At 39.8% G+C, this 21947-nt stretch overlaps 1 protein-coding gene across 9 annotated transcripts in view; it reads right to left on the bottom strand.

The window, feature by feature from the left end:
* Nucleotides 1-21947, bottom strand: part of nrg1 (neuregulin 1) — a 55933-nt gene that overhangs the window by 16931 nt on the left and 17055 nt on the right. For 4 of the 9 annotated variants that reach the window (XM_051412297.1, XM_051412296.1, XM_051412291.1 and 1 more), the window contains exons 5-7: nt 20257-20359; nt 18636-18789; nt 18424-18545 (exon numbers count right to left, since the gene is read on the bottom strand). In XM_051412297.1, coding sequence (XP_051268257.1) covers nt 18424-18545; nt 18636-18789; nt 20257-20359 — 379 coding nt within the window. Of the gene's footprint in view, nt 1-13143; nt 13319-13407; nt 13588-18423; nt 18546-18635; nt 18790-20256; nt 20360-21947 lie in introns of all 9 variants that reach the window. The other 5 variants (XM_051412292.1, XM_051412294.1, XR_007886196.1 and 2 more) reach the window with 4 other exon arrangements.

The following is a 21947-nucleotide window of genomic DNA, read 5'->3' as shown; positions in this document are numbered from 1 at the left end:
TCTTTCAAGTATATTTTCGGTGTAACTACCTATTTTAATGAACGTCGCGCTGAACCTGCATAAGAATGAGTAAACAATCTCGGAAAAGTCAGGTACAACAACAGACTCTCCCCTTCTCTGGTCGGGAAGCTAGCAACATGGCGTCAGGGCCTTCCCCTCTCACTTTGGAAATGCTAATCATCGAATAGGAAAAGCACTACTGCGGAGCTCACCGCCTCTTTGAACGCGGCCCTCGCCCCAATTAATTCAGCTCCTAAATCCATTGCCACAACTGTGGCTAAACACACTTCTACAATTTTGGAGATGGAAACGGCCCTCTCGACCCACTCGGATAACATCACTAGCCTGGAGCAAGACGTAGTGGAGCTACGCTCCAAGCTAACCTCTATAACGGAAGAGAACAGTGCTCTCCAGGCTGCCGTGGAGGACTTGGTGTCTCGCTCAAAGCGTCAGAATCTAAGAGTGATTGGACTTCCTGAAGACATTGAAGGTAACAACCCGAGACAATTCATGGCTGATTTATTCAAGGTAGTGGCTACAGAGGCACTATCAAACTCCACGCCTGAACTAGACCGTGCCCATCGTAGTCTCAGACCCAAATCTCGTCAAGGATCCCGCCCTGTGATAGTGCGCTTTCACCGCTACATCGATAAAGAGAGAGTGTTGCTTTGGGCAAAGGAACACCGCAATATGATTTATCGGGGTCATAACATCAAGTTTTACGAAGACTTCAGTGCTGCAGTGGCGAAGAGGCGAGCTGCTTTCAACCAGGTGAAATCCTTGCTTTTTAAGAAAGGGATACGATTCGGCATGATCTACCCTGCCCGGCTGCGCATCACTTTCAACGGTGTGACCCACATCTTCGACTCCCCGGAGCAAGCGGAGCTGTTTTAAGAGGAACGCATACGCGACTCATGAAAGAGGGAACGGGTTGAACGATCACCGATACATGTGAATTAACGATTCTCTTGGGACCATCATCTTTATTTATTTTATTATCTTATTATTTTTATTTTTTGCTGGACTTTCTCGAGGTAAGGCGCGACTACACTGTTGAAATGGACCACAGACTATACAGTACCACATATTACTCCATCCTATCTCCAGTAGGATGCGGACAGTAGTTAAATATCATGGCCAGCTGTTTTGCTTTATTCCGCCTGTGGCTTTTGTGTTTTGTTTATATATAAAATGTCTTGTCTGTTCAAGGAAACACACTCTTAATTCCCTGACATGTGGGTATTAAAATCCACCACTGTCTTTACTTTGTATGGGGCTTGAAGTCACCAGTCTATGGTCTGAAACAATTTATTTTAGTGTATTTCTTTATTTTATTTGTATTTTTACTTTTATTTTTTATTATTCACTTCGTAATTTTAAAGAGGGATTCTCTCCTATCTTTGCCTGCACATTTTAGCTGGAGGATTATATGTTCAGTCTGGTACAATTACTAGTCCTTCCTTTTCCCGCCTTTCAGTGTTACTCCAGATTGCTTTCATAAATAGGTGTTACAAACTTTTATATGGCGTATATTTTGGTTCTTCAGGAGGTAGAACCTACTGCATGGTAAACCGGTTGTGTATACTCCAGTCCTGCAACTCGTCTTGTTCCGTTACGACGAGCTTAGGAAGCAACTTGTTGGATGGCTTACAGTCTATACACTGGCCAGTGTGTTTTTGGGAGGTATGTGTGTTCTTTCTTTACTTACTGGGAGGTTTTTTGTGTTTCTTTCTTAAAGCTAACTTCATTTGGATGCTACCGTGATGCTCATCTGGTTCCTAACCAGGATGCTCATTTATTTCCTGCCATTCTTATTAATATCTTTGCATTTAATCATTCACAAGTGATTAATGGTTAGCCCAAGTATCTCCCAGAGAGGACTGAGTGGGTCTAGTATTCGGCTTGTGAGTTGGAACGTTCGCAGACTTGGGGACCTAATAAAGCGATCCAAAGTGTTTTCACACCTCAAGAGTCTTAACACTGACATTGCTTTCCTTCAGGAGTCCCATTTGCGTATAAATGATCATTGCAGAATGCGCAAACCATGGGTTGGGCAAATATTCCATTCAGCTTTCAATAGTAAATCCAGGGGCGCTGCTATTCTTTTTAATAAACGTATCCAGTTCTCCCCTGATCAGGTCATATCTGATCCCCATGGGCGTTATGTTATAGTAAGTGGCACATTATATCAGACTTCAGTTGTATTGGTTAATGTTTACGCCCCTAATTGGGACAACCCAAATTTTATGACTTCCCTTTTTTCCAAAATCCCCAACTTGGATACCCATCGTCTCATTTTAGGGGGGGATCTGAACCTTGTAATAGACCCCAAACTTGACTGATCCCATCCGAAAGTACTTATACCCTCTGCCATGTCGAAGACATTATCATCTATCACGAGCCAATTGGGCTGCATAGATGCTTGGCGCCTGCTCCACCCATTCTCAAAAGAATTTTCTTATTTCTCCAAAGTACACCAATCTTAGTCCCGCATCGACTATTTTTTTATAGATAGGGCTCTTCTACCTGTTGTGAAATCCACTGAATATTCTGCTATTGTTATTTCTGATCATGCTCCTCACATTTTAGATTTAGCACTCTCACCTATCACTACAAATCAGTGGAAGTTTAATACAGGGCAACTAGCTAAAGATGAGTTCTGTGATTATATTTAAAAAAAAATAGATGTTTTCCTTGAGAATAATAAGACTGAGGCCACATCGCCCTCTCTGTTGTGGGAAACATTAAAAGCGGTAATTAGGGGAGATATTATCTCATACAGCACACATCTGGCTAGGAAAAATAAACAAAAACAGCAAGAGCTTATTGATACTCATATTCCCCCAGTCCAGAATTATATGCTAAAAGGGTTAAATTACAATCTGATTATGACCTTCTCTCTACACATAAAGCAGAGTACCTTTTAAGACGGACCAAAGGGACTTACTATGAATATGGTGATAAAGCCAGCCGTCTCCTCGCCCTCCAACTTAAACGCCGGTCTGCCTCAAATTTCATATCACAAATTTATGACTCCTCTCGCTCTCTAACTGTCAGCCCAGCTGAAATAAATTCCACCTTCGCTTCCTATTATTCTAACCTGTATCAGTCCGAACCTCCTGAAAATAGGACCACAATGGATAATTTCCTGGATAACATTGATATACCTACCATAGATCCTCGTATTAAGAGGAGTTGGAAAAACCTATACAGTTGGAAGAATTAACTTCTTGTCTTAAATTAATACAAAATAACAAAGCTCCCGGGCCGGATGGATTTCCGGTTGACTTTTATAAAAAGTTCTCCCACCAACTTGCTCCTTTGTTATTAGACATGTTTAATGATTCACTGAAGCGGGGCTCTCTGCCGCCAACTTTAAATCAGGCTTTAATCTCGCTCATTCCTAAGAAAGACAAGAACTTAGATGAATGTAGCAGCTGGAGACCAATAGGTTTATTAAATTCAGACGTAAAACTTTTAGCCAAAGTACTAGCATGCCGCTTGGACCCTTGTCTACCAGATATAATTTCTTTGGATCAAACAGAGTTTGTTAGAGGTCGCCAACTATCATCTAACATTAGAAGACTTTTAAATATTGTACTATCTCCTAACACATCCCAAGCTGCTGAAATGGTTATATCTTTACATGCGGAGAAAGCCATCGATAGGGTTGAATGGGACTACTTGTTTTCTGTTTTGGGGAAATTTGGCTTTGGGTCTAAATTTATTTCATGGATACAACTTTTATACTCTGCCCCTTCTGCTTGTGTGACAACTAACTTTCAAAGGTCTGAATATTTCCCTCTATCAAGAGGGACCCGCCAAGGTTGCCCAATGTCCCCCTTGCTTTTTGCCATAGCAATAGAGCCTCTTTCCATTGCTCTCAAATCTTCTTCATGTTTCACTGGTATTTTCAGAGCTGGACTGGACCATCGGGTGTCTCTCTATGCTGATGACCTGTTGCTATATATCACGGACCCAGTTAGCTGTGTAGATAATATTTTACAAATCTTGACAACTTTCGGATCATTTTCAGGTTATAAATTAAACATCAGTAAAAGCGAGTGTTTTACGGTAAACATAACAGCTAAACAGATCTCAATATATTTCTCATTCTCTCCCCTCACTATATAAGAATAATTTTACAAAATTGGTAATGGAAATTAGGTCTGATCTGGCGCGCTGGGACTCCCTCCCTCTCTCTCTGATAGGCAGAATCAATTCTATTAAAATGAATATTCTTCCGAGATTTTTGTTTCTTTTCCAGTGTCTTCCAATTTTTTTATCTAAATCATTTATACATATGTTAGACAAAATGATCTCAAAATTTGTTTGGGCTGGTAAGAACCCAAGAGCGTGTCGAACAACACTCCAAAGAAGCAAATCAGATGGGGGCCTTGCACTGCCTAACTTATTATTTTACTATTGGGCTGCCAATCTTCAAAAAATCCATGCCTGGTGTAATTCTCCCAGTTTGGACTGGTGCATAATGGAAGATGCTTCTTGCCATCCCTCATCTCTTGCGGCTCTGGTTTGTGCCCCTCTAGCTTCTCGTTATCCTAGTTATATCAAAAACCCAATTGTACTTTCCTCTTTGAAAATTTGGAAACAATTCAGGCAAAATTTCAAACTTTCAACACCCATCCCATTAAGCCCTATTTGCAATAATCATTTCTTCCCCCCCTCCAATGCAGACACAGCTTTCACTTTGTGGAGAGAGAGAGGTCTGGTTCGTTTTTCAGATTTATATTCAAAGGGCTTATTTGCTACATTTAATGATCTCCGTGTTAAATATAATTTGCCCCAATCTCACACGTTTCGATATTTCCAAGCACGGAATTATGCTCGCACATACTTCTTTCCCCCAATCTCCAATGGGATCTCTTCTTACTGAGGTACTCTCTCTTCCAATGGCTCGTAGTAAGATTTCAGTATTATTTGACCTCATATCATCTTCGAACATGTCCTCCCTGGTGAGGGTCAGGGAGAGTTGGGAAAGGGAGCTTGGCTTTGATTTGACAGATGAGTGGTGGAGAGAGGCGCTGATCAGGGTCAATTCTACATCTTCTTGTGCTCGTCTCAGTTTAATCCAATTTAAGGTTCTCCACAAAATTCATTTCACAAAAAACAGACTTAGTAGGCTATTTCCAGGCACAAATGATATCTGTGATAGATGTGGTTTATCTCCAGCAGACCATGTTCATACGTTTTTTTCTTGTCCCAAACTAGTCCATTTCTGGTCATGTTTTTTTTAAATCGTTAAACAATGCCCTCAGTATCAAGTTGGAACACTGCCCACTGATATCCATCTTTGGGGTACCTCGTACTCCAACTAGTCTCACTAAGGAAAACTCTGATGTTGTTGCTTTTGCCTCGCTCATAGCCCGCAGACGTATTCTACTGCATTGGAAAAGCCCAAATGCTCCTCCTACTACTTCTTGGTTAAGTGATTTAATGTCCTTTCTGTCATTGGAAAAAGTTAAATACTCCCTAAGAGGCTCAGCAGCCAATTTTTATGAAAGATGGCAGCCTCTCATCACATATGTAAACACCCTCACCTCTTTGGACCCCAACTGAATCAATCTGATGCATCCAATTTTTTATTCTATCAAATTGTTTAGTGAACACACTGGGCATCCTCTATTTATTTGTCTATTGTTTTTACTTTTATTAGTATTGTCGATTTCTCTCTTTCACCTCCCTTTGTGTTTTGTTCTATTTTGTTTGTTTGTTCTTTGTATTTATGTACCTATTTGTTTTCACCAACTTGTTGACTACTTGTGCATTTTATTTTTGCATATTTGTTTGTTTATTTGTATATATATATATATATATATATATATATTTTTTTTTTTTTTCTTCTCTCCCTCTTTGTTCTTGGGGGATGTTCCTTTTCTGGTTCTTTGTTCTAATGTTCCATAGAACAGAAAAGGGTGGAAAAACGCTGTGGAATAACTATATATCTTGTATTGATGCTTGTGAAATGCTGGTCTCCAATAAAAAAAAGTATAAAAAAAAAAAAGTGTGGCGGATTCCATACCCTGGAGGGAATGCATGCAGTCTGCTGGGCCAAAGGGGTGGCGCCTTGAACAAGAGCCGCTTTACAGGGGAGGTGGCCAATTTGGACACTACCACTATTTGCTATGTCGGGGGGGTAGTTTTATTTTCTCCCAAAATATTTGACTTTTGATTTATATTATATTAAGTATATTTATTTGGTTAATGTTAATTAAGATTACATTTCTGTTGGAATAAGTGTTTGGTTGTTTTTTGTGTTATTTGTAGTTTATGTACAAGTGTTATTGTTAGTCTCCCCCTGTTTGTCAAACCTGGTCTGATCAGCCAGTATATAAGTCCCCTTTGTTTCTCTTATGGTAAGTCAGTTGTATTTTTGAGTTGGTTATTTTGTTGTAATGATTATTTTTTGGTAAAATAAAAACCCTTTTTGGAAATTCTCTTGTGACCCCTCTTGCCTAACTGCTTGGTCCCTCACATATGGTGGCAGTGGTTGGATCAGCCAGTTGAGGAGTACAAGGTTTTCTGTTTTTTTTCTTCCTTTTTTTTTTTTTCTCTGCCATTTTGTTTTTTTCCTTCATTTTGTGAAGCATGCGAGGAGGGAGATTGACAAGAGGCGGTCGGACAGAGAATAAGAAGACTGAGTCAACTCATACAGAGAGAGGACTGCGGGTGGACGGTGAGGACGCGATAGATGGTGAAGCACTAAAAGGAGCATCAAGCGCTGAGGATGAAGATGGCAGAGAGCCAACGCTGAGTGACCTGGCAGGGATCATCCGGTCATTTGCGGGTCAACAGGAGGCCCAGGAAGCAAAATTGAGAGAGGAAGCCAACCGCCAGGAGCACCAGTTCAAGGCACTACAACATCAGTTTCGCCTTCTGTAGCAAGAGGTAGAGGTTCACACATCTCCAGTCCCAGAGCCTGCTTCCACAGTGCCGGATCCCTCTGAGGACTATGATTTGAGTGAGAATCATCCAAAAGCCCAAGCCTCACCCTCTGCAGAGTCGATCCACCCTACCATGTCTTCAACAGGTCAGTCTCGATCCTTTCATGAGCCTAGACTTGAAAAACTAACAGAAAATGATGATGTTGAACATTTTCTAATTACCTTTGAGAGAATTGCGGTAGCATGTCGGTGGCCAAAAGTGGACTGGGTTTTTCGTCTCCTTCCATTGCTGACAGGTAAGGCCAGAGGAGCCTATGTGCATATGGATGCAGATGATGCACATGAATATGATAAAGTGAAAACAGCAATTCTAAAAAAATATGATATTAACCCTGAGACCGACAGGCAGAGGTTCAGATCCCTCCATGTGGAACCTGAGGAGAGCCCCAAGGAGCTGTATGTGAGGCTGAAAGAGCTGTATGTAAAATGGATCCAACCGCAAGGTAAAACACTTCATGAAATTAGTGAAGTCCTAATCATGGAACAATACTTGAGAATGCTGTCCCCTGAGCTTCAGGTTTGGGTAAAGGAGCATGGGCCGAAATCTGCTGCTGAAGCTGCCACACTTGCTGATGTGTTCGTGGCTGCCCCGGAAAAAGGCCAGCCATGGTGTAGTATGGGTGGGAAGGCTAGCAAGCAGGGCCACAGGCCCATACCCCCTCAGCGCCAACAGAGGTCGGCGTAGAGTGAGGGAGAACCAGTATGCACCACCCAGAGCTCCTAACAGAACACTACTTGTGTGGACAGGAAGGTCATATTAAACCAATGAGCCCAAAGAATCCAGTCAAGCTGACTCAGATGTGTTTTGTTCCACGCCAGAGTGTTAACCCTGAACCCAAAGAGACCACGAGAAAGGAAGCAGACTAACCCTAGTTTTATTTTCTCCCAAAATATTTGACTTTTGATTTATATTATATTAAGTATATTTATTTGGTTAATGTTAATTAAGATTACATTTCTGTTGGAATAAGTGTTTTTGGTTGTTTTTTTTGTTATTTGTAGTTTATGTACAAGTGTTATTGTTAGTCTCCCCCTGTTTGTCAAACCTGGTCTGATCAGCCAGTATATAAGTCCCCTTTGTTTCTCTTATGGTAGGTCAGTTGTATTTTTGAGTTGGTTATGTTCAGAGCTTAAGTTCGGTTTGTTTGTTTGACCTCTTTTAAGGGCCCGAACTTTATCTTTTATTTTGTTGTAATGATTATTTTTTGGTAAAATAAAAACCCTTTTTGAAAATTCTTTTGTGACTCCTCTTGCCTAACTGCTTGGTCTCTCACACCCCTGTCGCCAAGTACTTGCTCATGGTGGTACTGTTGGGTCTCTGTAAATGTTATAAGGAGTTCGGTCTAGACCTGCTCTATTTGAAAAGTGTCCTGAGATAACTTCTGTTATGAATTGGCGCTATACAAATAAAATTGAATAGAATTTAATTGAACCCTATGGTCTAATCATGGCATATCCATTGCCATCTTTGACTCCTTCCCGCAGATTATGGCTAAATATAAGATTCCCAAAAGTCACCTTTTCAGATATTTACAAATCCGTAGCTTTGTAAAGAATATTGGCTCCCATTTTCCCTCCCAACCAGCAACCCCAGCTATTGATATGTTGCTATTACCACCCCCGATATCAAAAGGTACCATTTCACATGGCTATGAAAAAATCCTCTCTCTCAGGAGTAGCCAACTTTCAGCTATCAAAGCACGATGGGAAGAGGACATAGGTGAAGAACTTAACCAGGACCTCTGGGAGCATATTTTTCTTAGCGTACACTCTTTGTCCCTGTGTTCCAAACATGCTTCATTGCCCCCCTTTTTTTTTTGGTCCTACACACAAATCACAAATGCACTGAAAATTATTATTATTTTTAAATGCTAATAAAAAGAGTTTGGAAAAAAAAAAAAACTAAAACTAATTGTTAAAGCAAAATCACAGTTGTTTTAGTGAACTTAAATTTGAGCAGTATTTTACCTGTTGGTGATAGAATTTGTTTCATTGACTTATTTTCTTTAAGTTGAATTAGTATCAATAAAAACAAAATAAGCGCCACTGTGCTATATGCTTCAGATTGTAAAATGTGTGTTCTTAGTTCAGTTTATAAATCATCATATGCCCAAGTATGCATCCAAGTAAGTCTTAATGACCCCCCAGAGTGTAAAGATTTGATGTAAGTTACATAAAAAACAAGTAGGCTAGCCCATCATCAGCTATTTTGACAGGTAATGTAATAATTTGCTTCAGTGGAAAAACATTCAACGTAAGCAGTAATATTAATATATAATATTATAGTATAAATAAGATGCATTTAAGTTAATCTTACTTCTTATTCTGAAAAATTCTGTTTTAAATAAGTTTGGAGAAATGCTGCATATGAGTGTAACATACTAGTTTTAAGTTCAATTAATTGAATGGAATTGGTACAGTTAACGTTAAAAAGTTATCTTAACAATAAATACTTTGTTACATGTACTCAGATCAAATATCTTCCATACTTAAATTGCTTGAGTTAATAAGCTAAAAATAGTTTAAGGCAATCGGTTTCCTCAAGAAGTTTAAAACTTTACCTAAAACTTTACTTTAATTTCTGGATGTAGATAATTGTTTATCCTTATAGATTATTTTATTCCTTGGTTAAACCTATTGAGTTATGCATCATCTGAAATCCTCAAGATATACAAGATCAGATCAAACTTTGAATATGCAGCAGCAGCCTGGACCACAGCCTCACAACATCAATTCAACACACTTCTAATCATCCACAACAGGGCAATAAGAATGGAATACGGACTCCCTCACTACAATCAAAAACCATTCAAGAGAGATGCATCATCCTCACAGAGAAATACATAAAGAGAGCAATTCACAACCAAGCAGTGCCACAGCTAATTCACAAAGCATGTTGAGCCCTCCGTCTCTACAATCCTCCAAAACAAACCTGTAGGTTTCCATCTAATGAAGCCATAGCTTCACACTCTATCATCCCTCTCATCCGTATCCAAATCCAGGAAAAATCCAGGAGAACACTTGTAAAGTTAAATTCTTTACTTTAAGTCAAAAAAGGTAACACAAAACAAAATCTTTTCTACTTACAAAATAATAAAAATCAATATACAGAAAAGGAGAGGTAGAGAAAGAGAGATAGGTCAAAAAACTGTGTGGCTCCACTCTCTCTGCCTGCCAGAATGGCTTAATTACCTCTCGGTAACGCCCCTAAACTCCCTTCACGGGGGATCATTAAAGGACCAAAATAAGTTTGAAAACATTCCAATCAATTACAAATGAAATTTACATACAGAATATATACAATAACCAAAGTAGTCCAGTGATTCCTGTCTCATGATACCGTCAGAAGTATGAATAGAAAACTAAACAAAACAAAACAAAAAGAACAAACACACACACACACTCACAAAAAAAAGAAGACCAGAGAGGAGAATCAAAACTTTAGTCAGTACAGAAAAAATATTTAAAAAAACATACAAATACATAGCAGCCTGTTTTATATGTTGGTCATTTAGGTCTCATCAAGTAAAGCCAAAAATGGCTTCCACGCTTTCTCATAATAGTTTGGTGCATTCCCTCTGCTAAGGTGAATCTGTTCCATCCTAGAAACACAAACCATTTTGTTGAGCCATCTCTTAAAGCAAGAAGATGATGGAGATTTCCAGTTAAGTAAAATCAATTTCTTGGCCGCTACCATGCCTGTTTTGAGAGCCTGCTTACAGTGGGAAGGGAGGGTCGATGTCCTTTCAGAGGAGCCAAAGATTGCCAGGTTACAGTCTGGTTGAATGTTTATTTTATATTGCTTAGAGAACCAATTAAATATGTCACTCCAAAAGTTGTCCAGTACTGGGCATTACCAGAATAAATGTGAAAGTGAACCTTCGGCTCCGCCACATCTATCACACATGGCAGACACTGATTCAAATATTCTATTAAGTTTAGTTTTGGAATAATGCAGTCTATGTATGACTTTAATTGGATTAACCGATATCTAGAGTTTACCGAACACTTCTGTATACCGGACAGGCCCTCCTCCCATAATTCATCTGACAGTGGAACTCGCAGTTCTTTTGCCCATGCCTCCCTGAGATGACTGGTACTTGCTGGTGTCTCAAAAGCAGTGATAAAGCGGGAAATCAAATGTTTGGAGTTTGGTTGTAAGAGAAGTGTATCATAAAAATTATAATTGTGTGGTCTATTTGGGAAATTAGAAATGTGTTCCCTAACAAAATGTCTCACCTGTAAATATCAATAAAAATGTGACTGAGGGAGGTGATATCTAGCCTGGAGCAGAGGGAAAGAAGCAAAATTGTTATCCATGTAAAAATCTGAAATGCAATGTAGGCCCCTCTCCCTCCAGTCCAAAAACACCCCATCCGTCAATCCTGGTTTGAACAAGTGATTGCCTGTTATTGGGGCATTTACCGAAACATTTGGTAATCCAAGGAATTTTCTTATTTGATTCAATATCTTCAAAGAATTACTAAGAACAAAATTGTAGCTAAATAACTTGAACAGAGCAACGCTGAGAGTGAGGTTTGTGACACAGACACGGATTCAATCTCTAGCCAGAGCGGAGAGGAACAGTCATCATAAGGAGGACCCCACTGCCAGAAAATCAGAGCCCTTGCATTTGCAGCCCAGTAATAATGCCTAAAAACAGGAAGGCCGAGACCCTCACTTTTTAAATTTTTCTGTAGATGGGCTTTAGAAATACGAGGGGGTTTATCTGCCCAGACAAATGACAGGACGGCTGAATCCAGTTGTTTAAAAAAAGATAATGGCAAATAAATAGGGAGGTTTTGAAAAAGATACAAGAACCTTGGAAGTGCAACCATTTCAACAGCATTGATGTGGCCGATCATTGACAGAGGTAGATCCTAATATTAGCTTTTAGTTTATCCATCATATCCAAAAAATTCAATTTCAGTAAAAGTTTGGGGTTTCTGGAGATCTTAAGGCCAAGATACGTAATGTGGGTAGTAACTAATTTAAAGAGCAAAGATTTCAAGAAAGTAGGACACATGTTTGTCAATGGCATGAACTCACATTTGTCCCAGTTAATTGAATACACTGACAATTTATTAAATGATTTTATATAATTCAGAAGGTTGGGAACTGAGAACACTGGGTCTGATAAACAGATCAATAAATCATCAGCATACAGATTAACAAGGCTTTCAACATTACCAAACTTTACCCCATGAATACCTGGGTGACCCCATATGCCTATTCCAAGTGGTTCCAAGGTAATATCAAAAAGAAGAGGAGAAAGAAGGTCGCCCTGCCTTTCACCACGCTTCAACTCAAAAGGTTCAATGAAATTTTCCCCAAATCCAAATTGTTCTAGTGTCTTCAGCATGTAAGGCCATTCAATCTGATCGAATGCCTTCTGGGCTTCAAGAGATAAAACCGCAGCCTGTGTATTCTTCCCATGCAATGAGTATGTTGTATTTAAAAGCAAACGGACATTACTAAAAGAAAACGGACCCGGGATAAATCCAGTCTGATTAGGGTGTACAACTGGGAAGCGTCTTATTTCTCATAGAATCGTTCACCATTCTCAGCATGAGTGGAACTATTTTGTCACGAAAGGATTTATAAAATTCACAGCCAAAGCCATCTGGACCAGGGGTCTCATTTATAACCGTTGCGTACGCACAAAACGGGGCTGAAAGTGGCGTACGTGACTTTCCATGCCAAGTTGTGATCTATAAAAAACAAACTTGACGGGAGAACGTGCGCAGCCCTAAGCAAACTCTGACCCATGCGTACGCATGGTTTGGAGGAAAAGGAGAATTGGTGACACAGACGGTGTGGTGGTGAACTGAAGTCAGACTGAAGAAATGTAGAGTGAGAAGAACGATTATGTTTTATCAATGCCCTTCATAAGTTTAATTTCAACCTGTATCATGCGTTAAATCTATGTAATCAGAATGATTTAAGTCAAATGCGTTATTTCTCAGTTATTTACTCCAGAAACATCTCCTTAGAATCAAAATGAATTCAAAATCAAAATTCTCTATATTTAATCCCGTCACTCCATACTGTTCACTCCCGGAGCGCAGGAGGAGGAGAGGATGGCGCGACTGCATGGAATAAAGCATCTGTCCAACATGTGTCTGTTAACACATAATCAAATGTCAATTAAATCCCAAATGTGGAAAACCAAGCCACATACTCTTCAGTCAAGTTGTTGACTGCATCTATTGTTTCCCTCTGTAGCTGCAGAACTGTGTCTGTGAGCACCCGACCGGCAGACTGACGCGTGGTGCTGGGGGTGGGGGCAGCCTGATGACCTGTGGCCGAGGGCCCCTCGCCGGCTTCATCGTCCTCCCCCCCACCGACCGTTGACTCTGGATGACGCACAAGCAAAATAGCTTGCACTATACATGATCAATAATAATAAAAAAAAAAATCTATAAAAAACAGAAATCAGCTTTACTTTGTTCTTCTGTGTTGTCAGTGTCTCCTTCCCTTTCGGACACGATGCCACTCACGCTTGCGGTACCAATTATGGATGCTACTTTTGTGTCAATTGGTGTTAGGTCAGGAGTACTGGGTCCCCCCCCCCAGTTGCAGTCACGCTCTGGCGGTGTGAGGACAGTCTCCGCTTTGCATCCACCTGTAATTAACGATCTTCACTGTACGATAAGTAACATTTGAGCAATAAATTATAAACGTGCTGTGCGTTAGGAAATGAAAATATGTACCTTTATGTCAGACCACTTCTTTTTTAATTCTGGGACTGTGCGCTCCGTGCCACTGACAGAGTTCACTGCTGCAGCAACATGTTGCCACTCACTCTACTTTTTGTTGTTAGTGATCCCAGTCCCGTGACCGCCGAATAAAACTACTTTTCGGGCCTCCACCTCACCCACAAGTGTCTCCACTTCAACCTCCGTGAAATTTTGCTTTTTTGCTTTTCTCAGTCCTTCTGCCATTGTTTCCGACAAGACATAATACTTGCATTTCAGTCTGTTCTATATGCAGATCGCATTCATGAGGTCGTTTGCATTGACCATTTATGGTTAAAAAGGGGCGTGTACAAGGTGGAACGTGAAGCTGATTCAGCTGCGCACACTTGTAGGCACTCTGTGATTTATAAAGCAAAGATTGCTTACAGATGTGCGTACGCAGAGTTTTATAAGTCTGAATATTTTTTGGAGCACACAAAACTTGGCTTTTGGGCATACGTACACTTTTAGTAACGATCCCACGCACAGTTTTATAAATGAGACCCCAGATGTTTTTCCAGAGGGGAAGGCTCGAATAGCATTCAAAAGGTCAGTTTTAGAAATTGGGGCCTCCATGTCATCTCTTGCTGCACTATCTAATTGGGGAACATTTAAATTGGCAAAAAAGTTACAGAAATCTGCTTCAGTGGCCTTTGCTTTACTAGAATACAGTTCCTTATAGAAGTCCCTGAAGCAAGCAATTATGACGTGCTGACGTGCTACGGTAAGTGTACTGACTCATTTCTGGTTTACTTCCTGCTCTGTGTACACTGTTTGTTGCTGTAGCTCTGTCCAGTGAACGCTAAATCTAAATTTGTTTTACTCGTTACAGCGGTCATTTTCCCACTTAACATTTAAATGTAGACTAGCTCTACCTAAAACACTCGGAGCTACTCCTTCTTTTAGCGACTTTTCGCTATTTTCAAAAGTTTTAACACACGCTAGCTTCATTAACATTAGCAGTTAGCAATGGCTTCTGCCTGACAACCCAGAGTTGGGACCAGGAAGCAGAGCTGCTGTCTTACACACTTCTCTGTGCTTCCATTAGAACAGTCACCCACCCAAAACCCCATAGAGACTGTGTCTGTCCTCTGACCACCTAAATTATTTAAAGAAATAAAACAAGAGGAGTTAAACATAAAAACCTAATAAAAATTAAAACCAACTTAGCACAAAATATGGACTGTTTAATATCAGGTCTCTGTCTTCCAAAGCTGTTTTAGTGAATGAATTAATATCAGATTATGATATTGATTTACTTTGTCTTACTGAGACCTGGTTGTCCCACGAGGAGTATGTTAGCCTGAATGAATCCACCCCCCCAGTCACATTAATACTCACATTCCTCGAGGCACTGGCCATATATGATTCGAGCGTTGTAATGCACCCTAAACCTAAACTAAATTATAATTAATTTGAAAGCCTTGTTCTTAGTCTTTCTCATCACCTTTCTCGCCAGTTTTGTTTGTTATAGTGTACCGCGCCCCTGGACCATACTCTGATTTTATATCTGAATTCTTCAATTAAAGCAAAAAGCTAGGAAATCTGAAAGGAAATGGCGCTCTTTCAAATTATCAGAATATCGCTCAATTTGGCATGATAATCTTAAAACCTATAGAAAGGCCCTCCGTAATGCCAGAGGAGCCTATTATTCAGCACTAATAGAAGAAAATAAGAACAACCCTAGGTTCCTCTTCAGCACTGTAGCCAGGCTGACAGAGAGTCACAGCTCTATTGAGCCACATATCCCCATAAACTTAAGTAGCAATGACTTCATGAGCTTCTTTTATAATACAATTATTATTATTAGAGAGAAGATTAATCACCAACTGCCATCAACAGGTATCACTGGCTCTCCAAGTTTAGGAACTTTAACTAATGTAAACTCAGATATATATTTAGACTGTTTTTCTGCTATCGATCTTCATCAGTTAACTTCAATAATTTCTACATTGAAGCCATCAACCTGTCTGTTAGACCCGATCCCAACTAGGCTGCTTAAAGAAACCGTACCCTTTATTGGCACTTCTTTACTGGATATGATTAATCTTTCTTTATTATCAGGATATGTACCACAGTTCTTTAAAGTAGCTGTAATTAAACCCCTTCTTAAAAAGCCCACTCTTGACCCAGGGGTTTTAGCCAATTATAGACCGATTTCTAACCTCCCCTTCCTCTCTAAGATTCTGGAGAAAGTAGTCGCCAAAGAGTTGTGTGACTTTCTACACAACAACAGGGTTTGAGGATTTTCAGTCAGGATTTACAGTTCATCACAGCACAGAGACAGCTCTGGTTAAAGTTAATAATGACCTTTTGATTGCTTCAGACAATGGACTTGTCTCTGTACTTGTATTATTAGCTCTTAGTGCTGCATTTGACACCATTGACCATGATATTCTTTTGCAGAGACTTGAGCATCAAATTGGCATTAAAGGAACTGCACTAAGCTGGTTTAAGTCATATTTATCAGATCGTTCGCAGTTTGTACATGTTAACTATGAATCTTCAATAAATACTACAGTTAGTCATGGAGTTCCACAAGGTTCTGTACTTGGACCAATACTATTTACTTTATATATGCTTCCTTTAGGCAAAATTATTAGGAATCACTCCATTAACTTTCATTGCTATGCAGATGATACACAGTTATATCTATCGATCAAGCCCGATGAAATTAATCAATTATCTAAATTACAAACATGTCTTAAGGACATAAAATCCTGGATGAGCTGCAATTTTCTGATGTTAAACTAAAAGAAAAAACTGAAATTCTTGTACTTGGCCCCAAAAACCTTAGAGACTCAGTGTCTAAAGATATAGTTACTCTAGAAGGCATTACCTTGGCCTCTAGCACCACTGTCAGGAATCTTGGAGTTATCTTTGATCAGGATTTGTCATTTACTTCCCACATAAAGCAAACCTCCAGGACTGCCTTCTTTCATTCACGTAATATTACAAAAATTAGACACATCCTATCACAGAAAAACATCCATGCATTTGTTACTTCTAGGGTGGATTACTGCAATTCTTTATTATCAGGTTGCCCCAATAAGTCCATTAAAACGCTCCAATTAATTTAAAACGCTGAAGCACGAGTACTGACAGGAACTAGAAAAAGAGATCACATCTCTCCTGTACTAGCTTCTCTGCACTGGCTCCCTGTAAAATTTAGAATAGAATTTAAAATTCTCCTCCACACCTATAAAGCTCTTCATGGTCAGGCCCCTTCATATCTTAAAGAGCTCATAGTACCCTATTACCCCACTAGAACACTACGTTCTCTGAATGCTGGGCTACTTGTGGTTCCTATAGTCTCTAAAAGTAGAACTGGAGCCAGAGCCTTCAGTTACCAAGCTCCTTTCCTGTGGAACCAGCTTCCAGTTGTGGTTCGGGAGGCAGACACCCTCACCACATTCAAGACTAGGCTTAAGACATTCCTCTTTGATAAAGCTTATAGTTAGGGTTGGCTCAGGTGAGTCCTGAACCATCCCTTAGTTATGCTGCTATAGGCCTAGACTACCGGGGGATTTCCCATGGTGCACTGAGCTCCTCCCTTCCTCTCTCGTTCTGCACTCATTCATGTCCCATTAATGCATGTTACTAACTTCACTTCTTCCTCGGAGTTCTTGTGCTTTCTTGTCTCGCAGGTTCTCATGGATCCTAGTCGAGCCTCCTGCCATGGTCCTGCCTGACTGCCTTTGCCAATATCACTGACATTAGTGTTATTATTATTATGAGTATTATTATAGCTACGGTTACTGTTGTTGCTGTTGTCACTGCTCATTGTCCCCCATTGTTGCTGTTGTCATGTTCATCATCATCAGTCACTACTATTAGTGTAGTTGTTGCTACTGCTGTTGCTGTGCGTCTGTCTGTCTGTCTGTCTGTCTGTCTCTCTCTCTCTCTCTCTCTCTCTCTCTCTCTCACCCCAACTGGTCAAGACAGACGACCACCCACCTAGAGCCGGGGTCTGTCCAAGGTTTCTACCTCTTAAAAGGAAGTTTTTCCTTGCCCCCGTCGCCAAGTGCTTGCACATGGTGCGAACTGTTGGGTCTCTGTAAATACTTTTATAAGGAGTATGGTCTAGACCTGCTCTATTTCAAATGTGTCCTGAGATAACTTCTGTTATGAATTGGCGCTATACAAATAAAATTGAATTGAACAGAATTTGAACATTTATTTAATTAAGGAGCAGTGGACCTTGAGACAATCCACTTAGTCAAATCGGCCGGACCAGTGGGTTGCTGTAGTCTCCCAGTTTGGACTTAAGGCTGCTCCTGGTTAATGTTTAGTCCGGACTAAATAGGACTCAGGCTGGCCAAACAATGGGAAATCAGAGACTGCTGTGCCCACATCTTTACAAAGACCTGCTCCATTAACATCCCGGATCCTCAACCGGCAGACCGTGTCCCAAGCCAACAGAGCTTTACATGAATGATGGACACTGTTTCTTTTTAAGTGAGGATGAAACCATATTATCATAACTATCTTGCTGCTGCTGTTTACATTTGTGTATGTAAATATATATATTTATTAATAAATATATATTGTATTGTATTTGTTTAATATGTTATAGTTACATTTATATTATAATAAATGTAACCATCTTTGTCTATGTGTGTTACGTGAAGGAACAGCAAACTTTAACTTCATTGTATAATGATAATAATGATAATGATAACTACATTTCCTTTATCCCTATTATATTTAAAGGTCTTGCTTACCTTTGGCTGGAGATGTGGGTGAATGTGGTTGCTTCATGCGCAGATAAGCCATAATTGCTTGTGGAGAAAGTTGTCTCTGTCTCCTTCTCAGCTGCATGCTGCATAATCATCCCATTACATTGCTATAAAAAGAGGAGCATAAAAACATTGGCAATTGACATATTCAACAGGTTTTGATGCCTTTTACTTGATACCAACAAGTAACAACATACATTGATAAGCTGCAAATCATGAAGAGGCAAGTTAGAAATCCGTCGTCCTCTGGCTGAGCTTGCCAGGTTTGGGCCAATACCAGCACTGGTATTGTTGTTCCTCTTATTCCTCAGGCTCTGCCTCAGACGGTCATGAAGTTTCTTCCTCTGCTTCCTGTTTGTGAAGAAGCAAACTAGATTGAGAAGCAGCCCAGATCACAACTGGACAATATATGTGAGGGGAAAGTTCCAAATGTACTTATACAGTAGTGATACAGTTACCCCAATTTCATCTAATGTTATTATGGCTTGACTGTATAAACGATAATTAATATTTTGAGGTCAGTACAAAAAACACAATTTTGTTATAGCATCCAATAGCACCACACAATCCCCAAACTTCTCTCAGCACATTTGGTTTTGCTGTATTTGTGATCATTGTTATGTGGATGATGTCCAGTTTTATGTATCACTCTTGTCTAGGGCGGCAATCTAATAGTTGACTAAACAGTTAGTTGATTTGAAGAGTCTTAGTCAAGCCACTTTTTATTTGTTGGATAGACGCAGAAAAACTAAAAAATCTGACTCTATTTAGGAGCTGTGCCTTGTCACTGGGACCAAAGTATCATTAGATTGTTGAAGCACGGACCATTTCTCTTGTAACACAGGGAGTCACTTACCGGTGCACTGCTGCATGTGCTAATTGTACTAGCTGCCAACTATTTAGCCAGTCCTATTAACTGACTCTACCAGATTTGGAGAGCGAAGGACGGGGGAGGTTTGTTGACACTACTCGTACAGGAGCTTTGGACTGAGCAGGTTTTCAGGACCCAGCAGGGAATACTGCCAGGTAGCGGGAGCTGAATGAGCATCAGAACCTGATCCGGGCAAGCAGGCAACAGAACCGGGTTTACAGCTCCAAGACTGACAGAGGCCAGTTTTACAGCGACTCTGACAACAAAGACACCACGGTTTCAGGCAGGGACAGGAGAGGAGCAAGTTTGTAGCAAGTTAATTTGTAAGTAACTGTTAATGTCATCATCCATCGTGTTAACACCTAGTCGACTAATGGCTTGAACTAAAGACTACTAGTCGACTAGGAACATCTTTACTCAGGGGCAGCCCCACTCTTGTCATGACTATTGTAACATCTTGTATCAATGTTTCAAGCCAAGAAGCAATTACAATTAGTTTAACAATATGCTGCACAATCACTAATTAAGACTTCCCATCCAGGTAAGACTCAAAAGTCATATTAGCCTAGTGCTAGCTTCACTATATGGACTTCCTGTTAGGCCTCTTAGGTGACCAGAGCAAAGTCTTAAATAAGCCATTGTTTCTGTTCAAGACTTAACTTTTGTTGTCCCGGCTTCCAGGTCATGGAGCAAACATTTTGTTCTTGGTCTTTTCTTTGGTATGTTCTTATTCTTTAATTTGGAACTGTGATGCTCTTGCTAACCCAACTTTTGTACTATGCAAAAAGAGTTTTACTTACTGTGCTTACATACTATTAATATTTTGAAACATAGCACATTATAAATTGAGCAGATGCTGGGACTTGGGGGCACTATTGGGCACTATAATAAAATCAGAAAGTGTACCTTAAAGTTAAAAATAAACATAAAAATGTGACATGAATTACTTTGTTTTGCAGTAGGCAACCACACACATGATTCCAACGACTAGGAGTGCAATGCAGATTCCTGTTATTGTTAAAATACGTTTCTGATACAGCTCCTCAGCTTCTGAAAAAGAGGACAGTCCATTCTTAGAACTTCAGGTCTACAACACACACAGGCAGACACATACTGCACAGACACAAAGACCCAAACAAGAAGAAAATGTTCTGTAATGAGGTTTTTACATTTTCAGTAATTAACAAATGTATCCTTGTATTAGAGGTCTGCCTTCACTTGAAATTGTTACAATCTAATCCACTGAGCAGGGAGACACAGTGGCCCTCATTCATTAAGCTTTCATAGTGGCCTAAACTGGTAATTATGACTGTCTGCGGTTACTTATTCTTTACTTCTAAATGGAGTCAGTCTGGCAGTCAAGTGTTTACATAAGTGATTAAAGTGGTGCTCTCGTCCCCACACTTCCCATAATGTGTCTTCACATCATCATAGTGATGTCATCAGGTCAAGAGACCATTAAACCCTGATGACATCAATACTGTATGAAATCTTAAGTGTTATTTTCTCAGACTTGACATTTCTTACTTTTCTTAGAAAATATTATACAACTGCTTTCAGTATGTTTGTTTATTGCAGGGATATTGTGCCAGTGTATATGCCAGCTTATAAGTAACAATCAGCTCATAAATGTCAATGATAAAGGTAATGTAGGAAAAGGAGTATTTTCATTTATTTATTACAACTCTTGAAAAGTTTAGGAGGATCCTGATTAAAAATGTTTAAATTGTGTCTTTATTTTGAAAAAAGATCATTAGCCAGTATCCTGTATCAGCTCTCCACCCTGGTTCCTGCTTGTCTTTATTGTCCTAAAAACCCTGAACGTCAACTTTCAGAGATGGCACCCTATTCAAACTAGCACTCATATCTCACATATGAAGGATACAGTGGTGGGTTCTGAACAAGTTAAGTAAGTGAACTAACGTGGGCAATGTTCTCACTCCCAGCTAATCATCTACTGCAGTTTGATCAGTGGCTCTCTGCTTCAAAATATGATGATGTAGGTACCCTACTGGAAGGCACAGGGCTCTACTGTCAAGTTATTAACAATAACTATGAAAAGTCTGCAACTTCCAGTCAAGTTACCAATGACAAATATGCAACATCTGATTAAGCTTTCAAAATAAAGCTTTGTAACATTGTGAAATGGTCCCAGTTTGGTTAGATTTAGGCACATAAACTACCTGCTTAGGATTAGGAAAAGATTGGCGGTTTCATAATGTAGTTGAAGTCATTTACATACAATACTTAAAATAAATTAACTTTTGGGTTCACACAGGACGCAAATAGCGTCCCCTTGGATAAAAGTCCTGTGTGTGTTTGAACTGTCCATCCACCACACCACCTCCATATGTGGACTTTCTCAGTGTTTATACTACGCCACCTGACTTTGACTGGAGTGACTAGAATAAGTATAGATATGCAGGCCTGCCAGGAATTATTATGAAGAATATCTGATCAACTTTACGCTTGGCAGGTGTATTGCTAAGGACCCAAGTAAGTGCAGTGTCGAGTATGAATTAGAGTAAGCAGTTTTCGAGCGCTGATAAACATCACTGGAAAGCTTTGTAGTTCCACACCCACAGTAATAGACATCACATACATAATGAGTTTAAACGACAACTACATTATACCCGGA

This window comes from Dicentrarchus labrax, unplaced genomic scaffold, assembly GCF_905237075.1.
Source record: "Dicentrarchus labrax unplaced genomic scaffold, dlabrax2021, whole genome shotgun sequence".
In the NCBI taxonomy this organism is placed as follows: domain Eukaryota; kingdom Metazoa; phylum Chordata; class Actinopteri; family Moronidae; genus Dicentrarchus; species Dicentrarchus labrax.
This window is presented reverse-complemented; position numbering and strand designations above follow the sequence as displayed.